The sequence below is a fragment of the Cynocephalus volans genome, chromosome 9 (genome assembly GCF_027409185.1).
Source record: "Cynocephalus volans isolate mCynVol1 chromosome 9, mCynVol1.pri, whole genome shotgun sequence".
In the NCBI taxonomy this organism is placed as follows: domain Eukaryota; kingdom Metazoa; phylum Chordata; class Mammalia; order Dermoptera; family Cynocephalidae; genus Cynocephalus; species Cynocephalus volans.
The window spans coordinates 60,877,142-60,892,450 of NC_084468.1; the positions used below are offsets into that span (position 1 = coordinate 60,877,142).

The 15,309-nt window shown below is 36.8% G+C and overlaps 1 protein-coding gene across 2 annotated transcripts in view; it reads left to right on the top strand.

The window, feature by feature from the left end:
• SLC4A4 (solute carrier family 4 member 4) overlaps positions 1-15,309 on the top strand; it is a 355,627-nt gene that overhangs the window by 133,789 nt on the left and 206,529 nt on the right. For both annotated transcript variants that reach the window (XM_063107589.1, XM_063107590.1), the window contains exons 4-5: positions 603-738; positions 10,623-10,783. In XM_063107589.1, the coding sequence (XP_062963659.1) occupies positions 603-738; positions 10,623-10,783 (297 nt within the window). The remainder of the gene's footprint in view (positions 1-602; positions 739-10,622; positions 10,784-15,309) is intronic.

Here is a 15,309-nt window from a genome sequence, read left to right on the forward strand (position 1 = left end):
CATGTGCATCGAAGTGTGACTAAACATTTTTGGGTACTGCCATTATGTAAAGAGTCCCCATCTTGTTAAATATTCCTTCATCAACTTTGTAGTTAGCCAGTTATGGGCAGCGAGGAGCCTGTGGGGGATTGGGCTTTAGGCACTGGACAGAGGGTGGGTGGGTGGGAGGTGAGTACCTAGGGGAAACTCAGGATTGGGGTACTCTATTGCTCCTCCCACTACCTCATGAAAAAGCGATTGGCTGAAGCTGTTTCTGTCTAATAATTTTGGATGAGCCATTAGTGGGAAGGAAGGGGAAGTCGTGTGTTGAACCTCAGCTCATCTGAGGGCTAAAGGTTCTTTGTCACACACACACACAGAACTGGAGTGCTGTCCTGGCGAGTGGTGGAGAACCGAGATACAATTCAGAACCAAAGGAAGAAAGAAGGGCTTTGATTTTTTGGGGCTTTTTATTGGGGATAAGTGAGGCTCAGCAAAAAAGATGTCTATTGAAAATGTGGAAGGGAAGCCCAATAACCTTGGGGAGAGAGGAAGAGCCCGGAGCTACACTTTCCTCAGGGTTGTCCAGCCAATGTTTAACCACAGTATTTTCACTTCTGCAGTCTCTCCTGCTGCAGAACGCATCCGATTCATCTTGGGAGAGGAGGATGACAGCCCCGCACCCCCTCAGCTCTTCACTGAACTGGATGAGCTTCTGGCTGTGGACGGGCAGGAGATGGAGTGGAAGGAGACAGCGAGGTGAGGCATGGCTGATGGTTTGCAGCTGACCTGGGAAGCAAGTGTAGAGCAGGAGACTTGAGCTGTGGGGTGCCTTTCTCTAGCCTTAGCACTTTGAGTAGCTGGTGAACATGATGCTGGCTGAGATAAGGAATAAATGGTTCTATTTCTTCTTTTCTTTTACATTGACATGAATGCAGGCTACCCCTTATTTCACTGCTGGGACATTGTTTTATTGATCTGTGTTGTTATAATTTTGAATTTTATGAGGAATTAGAAGTAAATCTCTATATGCTATTTAATAGTAAAATATTTTAAAGAGATAATAAACTCAAGCACCCAAAGATGATAGCCAAGAGATATGTTTCCATAATCTCCACATGTCAGGGTATCTTGTATGATCTTGTCTGATTTATTACCCATTCCCTGTTAGGTGGGAGGTTGTGAAGACAATGATGGTTACCGCAAAGTTGCTATTATTTCAAGTAGAAACCTGCCATCTTTTAAATATCCAGCTGAAAGCAAACAGAAATTTCACCTTAATTTGTAGTTTAGAGACCCGAGTTTTCAGACTTTGTCGCCCCTTAGCTGCATAACACTCAGTTTCTTAGAACTTTGGTTTCATTAGTGATAAAGAGTGGATTATAATGCCTACTACGTATAATATAAATGTATGCTATATAAACCGTGTAATATATGTAAATATATTATACAATATATGTATAATTATATCATGTTTATTTATATACGTTCATGTGTATGTATATATGTGGAAATGCTTTGTAAATTGTCAAGCATTACATAAGGTTTCATTAATGTCATGATAATGGAGCTTTTATTTGCATACACATTCAGTTATACACTGCAGACTAAATCTTCTGTGACATATACCAATCATGTAATGTAACGACTTTGATATAATGCAGTCGTTCGTCTCTTATTGTCATCATTTTGTGGAGATACCAATGTATTTCACTTTCACAAAAAAATAATGTTAAGATATGCCTTTTATCTATAATTTAATTCAAATCAATTCAACTCAATCAGTGTTTTTTGAATGAGTAGTATACATCAGGCACTGCTTTAGGTGCTGGGAGTACAGCAGTGAGCAAAAAACTGTATCTCTGTATCTTATTGAAAGGTTTGAAGTGAGTTTACTATAATACCTTACAATCTGAGGAAGAAGGAAAACCAAGTACTTACCTCAGCTTTAAGTGTAAGAAAAGATAAAGGTAGGTGAAAGTCTTCAGTAGTTGGAGATGGAAAGGGGATCTGTGTTTGCTGTTGCAGTTCTAGATAGGTCATTATAGAGTAAGAAAGCAATTTTTTAAAAATCATCTATGATTGGTAAGAGCAAATGAAATATGAAGAAGCAGTAACCCAATAGCTTTTCCTCTTCTGGATGAAGACTCTTTCAAGAGTTAAGGGAAGAACTTTATGTTCTGAGGCATATCTTAAAAGTTTCATACATTATACCATTTGTAATCAAGTCTTCGTTAGGTTAGTTGGATTTTATGTAGTTTACTTACTCAGACGTATGCTTTATAGGTTTATGAATTTATTCTTATTTCTACAACTTTAAGTATTATCAAATGTCTTCAGCTATTTGGAATTTTAGTACTGGAAGAGTTTTATGAATTAATTCATTTGGTAATGGTGAAGAAGCTTTTATTCCTCACCAAGAACTTCTAGGTAGCTTATCCTTGCAGATACACCTGTTTTTAAAAAGTTTAGTAGAACCCATGGAGGATTTCTTATCTTCCATAACTTAAATCAGGTTCAGAAAAAAAGGCATTAGGTTTTACTCCTGGTCCTCACAGTAGTGTTAAGGAAAGAGAACTCATTTTTAAATATTTTATTTTCCATTTGCTGGGTGATTCTCTTTCTAATAGACACCTATAACGGGTGTGCTTGTTTTAACTGCTATTAAATAGCTAGTAGCTAATTAATATTTTCTTCTTCCAATTAAGAAGATTTTCATAGCAAATTTCTGCTCCTCCATCTCTTATGCTTTCTTGAAGCTCCTCATTCTTCACTCTTTGTGGGCCCGTTCCCATGATCCAGTAATTGCCTCCTATTTCCATCTCAGAACCAGTAACCTCTATACTAAAAATCCTCTGTAAAGAACACTTTTAACTCACAAAACATCCTCCCAAAGAAGGATTCCAGAGCAAATACTTTTGCTAGTAACTCCATTTTGTTCTCTTTACCTAATTTCTGATAGGGCAATACAGAACGAGAATCATGCTGGTGCAGCCTGAGTTAAGTGTGGGGAGATTTTGGCTTAGGCCAGGCTTTGCTGTTCACTAGCTGTTTAACTTTGAGCGAGTCACGTAGTCTTCCTGAGCTTGAGTTTTCTATTCTGTCAAATGAGGGTCATATGGGTGGCATCTTCTCTTACATCATGCGTATTTTATAGCTCTAAGATTTCATTCCTGTGTGTATGCTGGTGTAGTCAGTGGTGACTCTAAGAACTTCTTTGATTCTTATGTTCATCTTGAAATTCTGTGAGTAGTTACCATAGTGTAGAATTCAGGTGTAGTTTTCTGTTTTTTCTTTCAGCCAAATGCAGACTACACTTTGTTTTACATGACCCCTGGTCCCAGAAGGGTGGTGGAAATCACAGTTCATTATATAGGTAATTGAATGTTGGCTGAAATGGTCATAGTATTTTCATCTAAGATTCTTAAAGGTTATGGTGGTCTTGAATACTTTGCCATCATTAAAGACTTTATTTCCTTGGGAGTACATGTGTGATTTTGTTGACATAGTTGCTCCCCATGAGACTGTGCTGCTGGAGAGAGTGTTGGGAGTATACCATGTGTCAGGAAAAAGCTGTCCAGGAAGAAAAATTACTTAGATATAGTCTATGCTATAACTTCTGTTATATAGCCTTTCCATAAATACTACAAATTAATTAATTGTATGTATGATATTATTGTTTTTCTTTAGTCTCCTTCATTACCATAATTCATCTGAAGATAGGGGCCACTATGTCTGTCTTTTCACTACGGTATTTCCAGTGCCTTGCAGTGCCTGGTTCGTAACAGGTGCTCAATAAATATTTGTTGAATGTGTGATTAGTTGAGAATTGATTACCTTAGAAACAACTTGTCTGAATATAATACTTTCTTAGAAAGATTATTGACCAAAGATGGGCTTCTGTTACAATTCATCTCTTTCTGACTGATGGACAGCTGTAGAATGACAAATGCAAGGTACCCAGCACACCACTGATAAAGCTCAGAAAAGGACCTGTGTTTAAAGTTTCAGACTGATTCATCATTTTATCATTTATAATTCATCATTTATATCTCTAGTCTAGATATCTTTCCTTATTTAATTGGAAACAAATACAGTCATCTTTTGGTATCTGTGGGGGGTTGGTTCTAGGACCCCAGTGGATGGCAAAATCCTTAGAACCTCAAGGCCCTGATGTTACATGGTGCATTATTTGCATATATCCTATGCATATCCTCCCATATACTTTATTTACTTATTTATTTTTAAAGCCTATAGCATCCTGTATTCTCGGGTGATCTCCCATCCAAATACTAACCAGGCCTGACTCTGCTTAGCTTGTGAGATCAGATAAGGTCAGGAGTGTTCAGGGTGTTATAGCCATAGACCTCCGACTTACTTTAAATAATCTCTAGATTACTTATAATACCTAATACAATGTAAATGCTATGTAAATAGTTGTTATACTGTATTTTAAAATTTATATCATTTTTATTGTTGGGTTGTTATTTTTATTGTCCCCTTCCCTCAAATATTTTGATCTGTGATTGACTGAATCTGTGAATTCGGAGCCTGCAGATATGGAGGGCCCATTATAATTGGAGAGCTAGTAGCAGTCTTGAAATTAACATATCTAAAACTGAGCTCCAGATGTGCTCCTGCTACAGAGTTCCCCAACTCAATAAACAACTCTAGTTGCTTGAGCCAGAAACGTTGGAGTCTTCCTCAACTCCTGTCTTTCTGTACATCTATAATCTGATCAATTGGAAAATTCAATCTATTTTACCCTCAAAGATATTCCGATATCCTACCACTTCTCACATTTAGTACTGCCACAACCTTGATTCAAGCTAACGATCATCTCTCACTTAGATTACTGCAAAGGCCTCCTAATTAGTTGGTTTCCCTGCACCTGCCCTTACTTCCCTCATGAACTATCCACCATGATCCCTTTAATTTTATCTGTTTCCTTCCTCTTGTTCACTGTGCTTGAGCCTCACTGGCCAGTCACACTACTTTGTCAGGGACTTTGCACATGCTGTTCCCTTTGTCTAAATGCTCTTCCTGGCATGCACTGCCACAGTTATCTGAATGGCTCATTTCCTTACCACCTTTGTGTCTTTATTCCAATACTGACTTCTCAGTGGCTGCCCGGCCTATGATTGAATTGTTTCCTGTGACATACTCTCTGCTTCAGAATATTTTTGTGGTAATTTCTGACTTCCATTTGTGATGTCCAATTTTCAGACATGATTTCTTTTTCCCCTTAAGAGCTCTCAAACCAACCAGACTAATAAAAATTTAGTGCTTAAAAAGATTCCTTTTATGAATGAAGATGAGCCCTGAATCTTTTTCTGGATAACTTAATAAATTTGAGAATTCTTTGCTTTTCTGTGAAAACCCCAATTGATGATTTTTTTTTTATTCCATAGAGAGCTAAACGTCTAGACTTCTCCAGCTTAATGTAGTTTCTCCTGTGAGCCTACACCACATAAAACACAATACCACCCCTTTCTCCCTTTAATGCTCTATAATTTTCAGTTGGCTAATGGTTTGATTTGACCCAAGAATATTATTCCACACTGAACCTCAGCATTACTGTGGTTTCAGTCCTACTTCAGGAACCTCAAATTGACCCCATGCTTCAAACAACAAGGAGACATTTCCCTTTTAAGTCTTGGAAAGCACAGTCGTCATATAATACTATGAACAAGAGAAATCTTTATTTATATGAAGTTTAAAATAACAGCCAACTCTACTACCCTCCTTTTCACATCCTTGTCCTGTTCTTCTCTTCTTAAAAGTTAGAACTTTGAATTTTCAGTGGCTCTTCCAAAATAGAGCACAAGTTGAAGACTGCAAAGAGTAGACTTGTAAGATCTGAGAAGTGTGTATGATCAGTGCAATGGCAGAGGCTATCACTCTTTTTTAATGGGTACCTCTGAATGTTCGGTTGTTACAATAATGACATGCAATCACATAGCAGTAATTATAATGGAATCATTTGGAATTGGTGAAGAACCCTATGCTCCTCAGTAAGGTGATTAGGCATGAGTTCATGAAGTGAAAAATTATTCTGGTAAAAGAATAACTCATGGTTCAGTTTTGGTGGTGGCTCAAAGTCAGGAGGAAGGGACCTTTTCCCCTTCCTAAATTCTTTATTACTTTGAATTAGGGATATTTCTGCAAAAATGATGATCAGCTTTTGTTTTTCCCTTAGTGAATTTTCAGATGGACAATACTGGGACTTCACTACTGTGATAGGAATATATGTTAAAGATCACTCCCCCGGTGTAATTCAAACCGTACTGTCAAACCTGGATAAAAGGAAAGCTGTCACAAGTTTCAGCAAACACCAACCAACAAAGGAAAAGGCTATGGATATTTCACTTCCAATTGGATAGCTCAAATGAACAGTCATTTATGTTTCTGGTTGGTAGATTGACCAGACTTACCTTTGGAGAACTGGACTTAAGGGCATGGCCATAAAGCATCAAGAAGTGCATTCACACTGTGGGTTTAGGGAGAGGTTGCTCTACACTGACGTTTCTGTCTTTTCTGTACTGGCTGACTTTGGGAAATTCCATTTCAGACCAAGGTTTTTTTTTTTTTTCTTTTTTTTCCCTGTAGGAGAAAGGCTCAAGTAATTTAATCATCCATGTAATTATATGTAGTTATATCTACATAATTATATACAATGTTTCAAAGTTGATGTAGAAATTGAAAAATTCTCCTTAAAAACATCACTTACTGCAGGTGCATACCAGCTTTGGCTTCTTTTATGTGTGATGGGGTACTTACTAGTTAGCAAGAAATTTATTATCATTTCAATAGTTTTACATAGTTGGATTATATTCTAGTGCAAAGGTCATGTCTATTTTCCACTGAAAAACTGGAATGTTTTTAAGTTAGAGGTCTTGTCTTTTCTTGATTATACTTAATCATATGATTGGAAAGTTGCAAAATTCAGTGATTCCCAGTAGGCCTTCTGTTTCTTAAACAAATGAGTGTAATGCTGTTTGGTTGGTAGTCACTCAAAGTGGTGTTAAGCTGCAAAGTACTTTATCATTATTCTTCTGAGACCTTGGAATAAATAAATATCACCTAATAAACTTCTCCTCCAAGGTTATAGCAGTTTTATAATTGCAAGCATTTAAAAAGCCAACTTCTGAAATTAATTTTTCTGTGACATGTCAAGTACTGAAACAAAAGGAAAAGTGGGAAACTTATTGCAAATATATGGTTATTCATAGTTATTATGAAGGGTAGATAGTAACTTTCAGTACACTGTACAGTAAAAATGTCTGTTTTTAAAAAAATGTAATTGCATGTTTCTAAAGCACCTTTGCAGATTCATTGGCACTCGGGCTGAACTTTGGTACCTTTGCCTTAGCCTTTTCTTTAATGGGTTCTGATTTGAATTGAGTAGTGTTCAGGGTATTTTTTTTCCCCGCAAGTTTGTCCTTGATATGTGAGGAGGATAGACCCAGCATGCCTAGTTTCTGGAATGAAACTACCTGCAAACAATCTATTAATTGTGCAAACCATTATTTTGTGCCTAAATGCACATGTTGGAAGTGTAATCAGTTCCTTGAACAATTAGAGCAATACATTTAAAGGACCTAAATAGGCATTATCCCACAGTTCCTCTTATGCTGTTAGCTGTGCTAAAATATGACATTATCACAACATTCAATATTTACCAGACTCAAAGTGAAATAGATGCTAACCTGAGCTAGGAGATAATACTTATCTCTCGGGAATATGAGGCACTGGCTAATTTTGAGACCTTGCATTTTCATTCATTTATGGATAAATCTTGTCCTAGATGGCTGGTGTAATCCAGGAGGGTAAGTAATGCTATTCCATAAATCCAAACTAGTTGGGATTTATGATTTCTAAATGTACTTTCAAAATCATATTTAAGTTCAGTCAAGCTGCCTAAAATATAAACTGTGGAGAGGAATAAATAAAAGATGGGCCACAAAGGAATGCAGTGGTTTTGCTTCCTTTTCTTTAAAAAAATTTTTTTACTTTAGCTTACATTGTTTGGGTGTTTTAGTAACTACTTAGCCTGTTTGCACTGCTATAATGAAGTACCATAGACTGAGTGGCTTACATACAACAGAAATTTCTTACAGTTCTGTAGGCTGGGAAGTCCAGGATTAAGGCATCAGCAGATTCGGTGTCTAGTGAGGGCCCATATCCTTTTCATAGATGGCAATTTCTCATTGTATCCTTACATGGTGGAAGGGCTAGATAGTTGGGACCACTTTTATAAGGGATCCACCCTCATGATCTAATCACCTCCCAAAGGTCCTACCTCCTAATACCATCACCTTAGGGGGTTAGGATTTCAACATGAGTTTTGGGAGGCCATAAACATTCAGATCATAGCAAGAATGTTGGCAAAAAAAGAGCCACTGTCACATACTGTATGTAATTGAGGCTTAGTTTTCTTTTAAGGAATAGGTTTGACAGTACTGGTTGATGGCAACAGATAGAAGGGCAAGGGGCTCATTTAGGAAAGATAAGAGGGATGCGAAGGCTATGTAAAACACTCCGCTTTCCAGCGTTTCTAGCTGACCTTTGTCATTCATTTTGGGCTTCAGTACTATGACCAAAGATTCTATTCCTCAGCTAAGAATACTCTCAGGAATAAAAAACAGTCACTATACTCTTTAAAGATGACATAATATATGTAACCCTGACTTGATTTCATAAACTGTGGAATCTTCTGTCTTCTGGATTCTCGTCTTGAACAACAAATTATAACATCAGATGTAAATATGACTCATATACCAGTTACCAAAAAACATGGTTAGAGATTCTTTGAGCAAGCATGAAAAGATGATATACTTAAATTTAATCAATGTAGTATACTCTATAAAATGATTATTCTTGCAACAACCTCAATTATCTTATTACCTTTTATTGTTTTGGTCAAATCCATAGAATTCTATAGTAGTGTGATGTAAAATTGTCATTTTCCTCCCAATTTTTTTCTTTTTCTATTTCTCTGGCTCTAATTCCAACCAAAGTGAATAAATAGTAATTTAATCACACACACACACACACACACACACACACATATTAGGAGCCTTACATTCTCTTTTGGAATGTGTCTCAACCACTTTTGTAGAAATAAACTAGATCCATTTCTGAAGTAATAGAACCTCTCTGGTGTTGTTGTCTTTTTGACTCTTTAGTAAACGTGTAAAAATCTTCACTGTCTATGTTTTTTTGCGGAGAGATCCCGGGGGAAAGAAGGAGTCTTAGAATTGAGGGTGGGGTAGGAGATAAGGCTCCCATTGACAGGTGGGAGTTGCTTGGCTGTGAGCTGCTTTCTGAGAACAGCATGGAGGAAGAGTCTTTAGAAATGGCTAAAATACTTCTGAATCATATGAGTGTTTGGCTTGATTAAAATTCCAAGTTTTCTTTGACATTGTGGCCGATCTCTTGACTATTTTCACTTCTGGTTCTCCTAATGTTTTTTTTTTTTTTTCTCTTCTCTTCTGGGGGGTGGTAAGAGGTCTATAAATAATACCTTGTATAGAGCTTCCTCTGATCTCTGCCCTTTGCTCTCATCTTTAGTGAGTTAGGTGAGCGTTTAGCTTTTCCTAGCAAAACATTTTTCAATCATTAAACCATTGGGTGAAGAATGTAGGAAAACATTTTTTAACCCCTTCTTTTATCTTTTTAAATATCTTTCAGAAGGTTCAGAGTGAAAGAAGGAAGTGTTCTGGTTTGGGTCATGATGAATAGAAAAATGATGATGCTTTCCTGTTTTCCTTTAACAGTGTAGGAAGAGTCTATATGTGTAGTACATGGGATGTAAAGTCTGTAGACTGTGTTTTCCTCTGATTTACATTAAACTTTTTGTATTGTTATACATTGGTAAGTTACCAAAATGTCTAGGAGTCTTGGACAGCAGAAACTATACAAGAGGATTATTTTTCCCATTATTAAGGTTAATAGGAGATCTGTTATAATAATAGATCTGTTGTTCACTGAACTTGTGCATTTTTAAACATGTGGAATGAAACTTGAAAGGTCAAGCTTCTGTTAGAATGTCAATGAAAGGGGAACATGTGTCAGCTGAGAAATATATTGAAATAAGACACAGAGAAGTATGCTGGCTCTTTAAGCGTTAACAAAGATAAATTTTACATTCCTCTTACCACTTCACACATATTTTTCATATATTTGACATAAATATTGGTTCATCCTTGATATTTCACCTTATATAAATTGCCTTGTGAAGTCACAACAGAATCCTTGCAATGTTGGCTATTTTTATACATTCTAGGCTCTATTCACATGGAGAATTTTGAAATGCGTATTTTTCTGCCTTATTTTTAAAATTTAGTTAAATAATCATCCTTAAGGATTTCATGGTTACATATAGTAAGACATAAAACCAAGGGTGCTTTGTTTCCTTTTGGCTTTATTTCTCTCTGACTTTAAGGGAAGAAGTGGTCTAGTGACTGTTTGGATGTGTTTATGAAGATAACATAATTAATGACATAATAAGCTATTAAGACTTCACGAAAGGAGACATTTTGGAAGTGCTGGTAAAGGTGGAGATGGAGGAGTTGACATTGCTATTTTTAGAGGAGGTTCGAACACTTTTAATTGCTTTTCACTAATCTCATCTTCCCTAGGTGGATAAAGTTTGAAGAAAAAGTGGAACAGGGTGGGGAGAGATGGAGCAAGCCACATGTGGCCACGTTGTCCCTTCACAGCTTATTTGAGCTGAGGATGTGTATGGAGAAAGGATCCATCATGCTTGACCGGGAGGCTTCTTCTCTCCCACAGTTGGTGGGTAAGTATGATGGTCTATGTTCCTATTATTTTTTCAGCTTTACCTATCCATGAGTGTCCATCAGTGCAGATGAACAGTAGTGTAAGCAGAGCTGAATATTCTATAATATTTATTCTGTCATTCTTATATTATAAAACTAGTGTGGTTTATTGCATAAAATTCAGAAAATACAAATATTAAAAAACCCCATAATACCTCTCTTTAGTCATAGCCATTGTTAACGTTTTGGAACATTTCCTTCCAGATTTGTTTCTTAATCTTGTCTCTTATGCTTTTCATTTTTTACATTATTTTTTATTACAATTGAGATCGTATTGTATATGCACAGATTTGTATTCACCTCCTTTACTTATTAGCATAAGATTAATATTTTGAATAGAGTCTCTTCACCCACCCATTCTTGGTTATGTCAGACTGGAAGTCTGGACACTAGATTTCTAGAACTTTTTGACCTTAGGCATTGCACTGAGCTTCTCTGGACCTCAGTTTTATCATCTGCAAAATAGAGCTTAAATCCTCTGTAGTCTAGTTCCTGGGTTGGGGCTGATTGTAGGTGGAAATCAAGTCCCTGTAGCTGTTTGTTGAGAAAGGTTGTGTGGGGAGGGAGCCAACAGGACCTTATGGGTTAGTGACCGAGTCAGGTCACATTGGTGCCATGTATCATTTGTATCACCACCAGCAGTCACTGAATCTCATGGCGTAGGGCAGCTTTGGCTTCTTTTGCAGTTAGTGTTGTGTACAGTGAATGTTAACTCATCATGCTGAACACCTTGGGCACACATCACTACATTTCGAACTGGAATAATTGTTTTTGTTTACTAACAAGAGCCTGGCCTAAGCTGCCTCATTACCCTTCAGATCTCAGTGGGCCAAAGATCATGTTTTCCTTAAAAAGAGGCTCCACTTGTTATTCCTAGGAAAATTTTATAGCCAGATGACTGCTGGACCTGTGGGGATGACTGCAATTTCCCAAGGTGTTGGCAGTGCACCTACTCTGGGATTGTGAGCAAGAGGATGTGGATCATGGATCTGCAGACAGTGACCAGTGTAACATTTTCATGTAATTTTAGATTTGCCTCAAAATTTCTTTGTATGTCTGTAGACAAAAGACTTGTCTGAGACATCTAAGTCTTTATAGACAGTTGGAAGTCTACAACATTCATTCTGGTAGAAAAGATTAGCTGTCAAATGAAGCCTATATCTGGCCGGTGTACATACTTGTATACCTGGTTCTTCTTCACAGAGCCTCTTTGTTAGGTTTGCAAAGAAGCTCCAGGCTTTTCATGCATCTGAAGTACTTCAGGTGCAAGTGGAGAGGGGAGAAGGACTAACGTGAAAATGCTGGATGAATAGCAATAATTATTTCATGCATTTATTCAGCAGTGGTACATGAGCTTGTACAATGTGCCAGACACTGTTTTAGGCCTTGGAATTAGGTTTGCAAATCTAACACTTTGTAAATGGGGTAAGTTACAATTCCACATGGTACAAATCTGCATAGGTAGTTAGAAGATAATGGAGGAAATACTGCTGTATGTAGAATTTTTTATATTGGACAAGACAGTTGAGGCTAAAAATGGAAATTTGTTATATGAGGAGAGATCTTGGATTATGGTACCCAGGGAAAATGGAGCCCATCTACAAAGACAGAGAGAAGCAAACAAAAGGAATGGTTTGGGGGCAGTTTGTTCCATTGACTTTTCTCATTTGTGGAAAGCTGGAAGAGAGACTGTTATCCAGAAATGTACCATGGTTAGCAAAAATCAGTTCAGTTTTTGAGTGACAATTATAATCTCTGAATTTTCAGACTTTAAGAACTAACGTAGAGCAAAAACGTCAGAAGTTACACAAGTTGAAAAATAAGTCAAAAGTGCATAAACACAGAGCAAACTGGCAAAAAAACGTGTGACTAGGCAGTGTATAGGTAATCTAGAAGGAGAATATGAATCACCAGAAAAGTTCCCATATTAAAAACACCAATCCTACCATAGGTCATTCCACTGAGCTTAGAGTTTGTCCTCTATAAAAATATACATACTCCTTGGAAGGGGTCATCTATTTTTTCCATGAGATACAGAGTGTTATCACTGAATATATGCTGGATTTAAAGTTGGAGGATTTTAATTAAAGTCTACCCCTGCTAGCATGGGCAAGGTAAGTTATACTTACCTCTTTTGGAGGCTTGGTTTCCTCATTTGTAAAAGCAGGATAATGCTGGACCTTTCAGGGTTATTATGAAAATTAAACAAGGTTATTTGATGTAATTGTTGCATATATATCTATCCCAGTATAAATTAGTTTATTCAGATCTTTCTACATGTCATCTAGTGGAGGGCCAAGTGTAGACTGATTGAGACAGGGAGAGAGATGCTAGAGACTTCACGAGCAGGAGAAATGATTCTGAAAGGTGTGGTGGGCAGAGCTGGAACAACTGAACAGCTTCTTTGCTGTGCCTGGAGCTGATGAACAAGGTGGTGAAAGTTAAAATTGAATTACACACTTGGGCTTTTCTGTAAAACTGTCTTCAGGATCTTAAGCACCAGAGAGAGCCATCTTAAGGAGTGTCTGATCTTCAGCAACTAACTGACCCTTCACCTGTAGTAGAATACAGAGTCCCACAGTACACTGGAACCACTTTAGCCAGTGGCCAAAGAGAGAAGTTCTGGTATTTGCTATGTTTAAAAAAGACTACATTCTCACTTTAAATTTCCATTACCTTATATTATCAGCTGTGAACTTTTTCTCTAAACCCCATGCATTCACATTAAAAATTGTCATTACATGTTAAAATTAGACACCACTAGGTCACTTTGAGGTATCATCACTCACTAATATGTTTGCTCTGCAGAACCTGGGGCAAGCAGGCAGAGAGCCAGTGCTGTCATTCTGGAGCTGATAATACAGAAAAACAGTTCAGAGGCAAATACGTATCACAAGCAAAACAGAGGGGAAAAAGCCTAAATTTTTAGAAGTAGGGGGAAGAGCATGTTTGAAAGAGTATATAGCTGGCTAAAAAGTAAGACTTAAAAATCCTCTGAAAGAATTAAAACCTTACAGAGGGTAAAATGTGAAGGAAAAAAAGCCCTCATTTCATTTTAAATGACAGAAGATGGCATAGTGACTTCAAGAGTTATAGACATTATTTGGTTACTTTAAAAAAATCCTTTTCTAGCAGAGGATGAAGTGGAGTTGTTTTGTCCTGAATCATGCTGATAATTCTGAGTCGAGAATTAGGCACAGCTAAGTCTTGTGACACATTTCCCCCGATGCCCCAATTTTATCTCAAAAAATGAGAAGAGAAAGAAGTAATAGCAAGTGTGAACACACCGAACAAACAATAGCATGATTTTCATCCCTTTTTGCAGTCCTCCTGCTACTCCTCCACCTGCCTCTGAGAGGCACCCGCCCTGCCAGGCTGAGAGGCAGCTCCAGGTGAGGGCCACGGACAGTGGGTGACTGTTTAAGCAGGTGTCGTTTCTCACAATTACATGACAAATTCAGCCAAAGTTTTATTCTTCTCAGAAGCTCTATTGCTATTTTTTCATGAAGAACCCCTTCTGAATGCTAATAGAAAAATTTATCTTTAAAGTATTATAAAGGATAAAACATCATTTTCACGGATTATTTTAATAGCTTTATTATTAGTATCATCATTGTAATTCTACATTTAAAAAGTGTCATTCACATATGAAGCCAAGTTCATGAGACTTTTCCCCCCTCTTAAGTTAAAAAAAATTATAAGCCATTTCAGGTATTTTATTATGATGGGAAATGGATTAGGAAAATGTAGCTCTATTTTTGAAGTTCTCATTTTTATATTTAAAGGCATTCCTGAGCTGTGCATGTTGGCAGATGTGTTAGTCCTGTTGTTTCTTGCTTTTTACACCTTTTATATTTTCAAAATGGCAATATCTTTATTGTTTTTTTCCTAATCACAAAGCAAATATATGTTCATTTAAAAACAATCCAGAAAAATTTAACACAGAAAAATTAAAATACTTACTAATTTAACCTTTCAGAGCTATACTCATTTTTTCTATGCAACTGTTCACACATTTATAATTTATTTTACAAAGCGAGATCATACTACATACATCACTTTAATCTGCCTTTTTTAAACTTAAAAAATAATGTGAATATTTTTCTATGTTATTAAATATAAATATAAACCTCATTTTAATGGCTGCAAAATATTCAATAATCTACTGTTGGACATTCAGGTTGCCTTCAAGTTTTCACCGTAAAGAAAAGAAGTGAACATCTTTGTTATATTTTTGAGAACTTGTTTGATTATTTTCTTAGTATAGATTTCTATTCTTTTCTCATTCATACATCATTCATTAAAGATTTATTGAGCACCCACTGTGTGCCAGGTGCTCTTCTGAGTATAGGGGATACAGCCACACAGACACACACAAATAGTTTCTAATGGTAGAATATTCAAAAGATTTGAACATATTAAAGTGTTTTGACAGGTACTTGCCAAAGGACCTTCAAGAAAGGTTGTATTCGTCAATACTGTCATG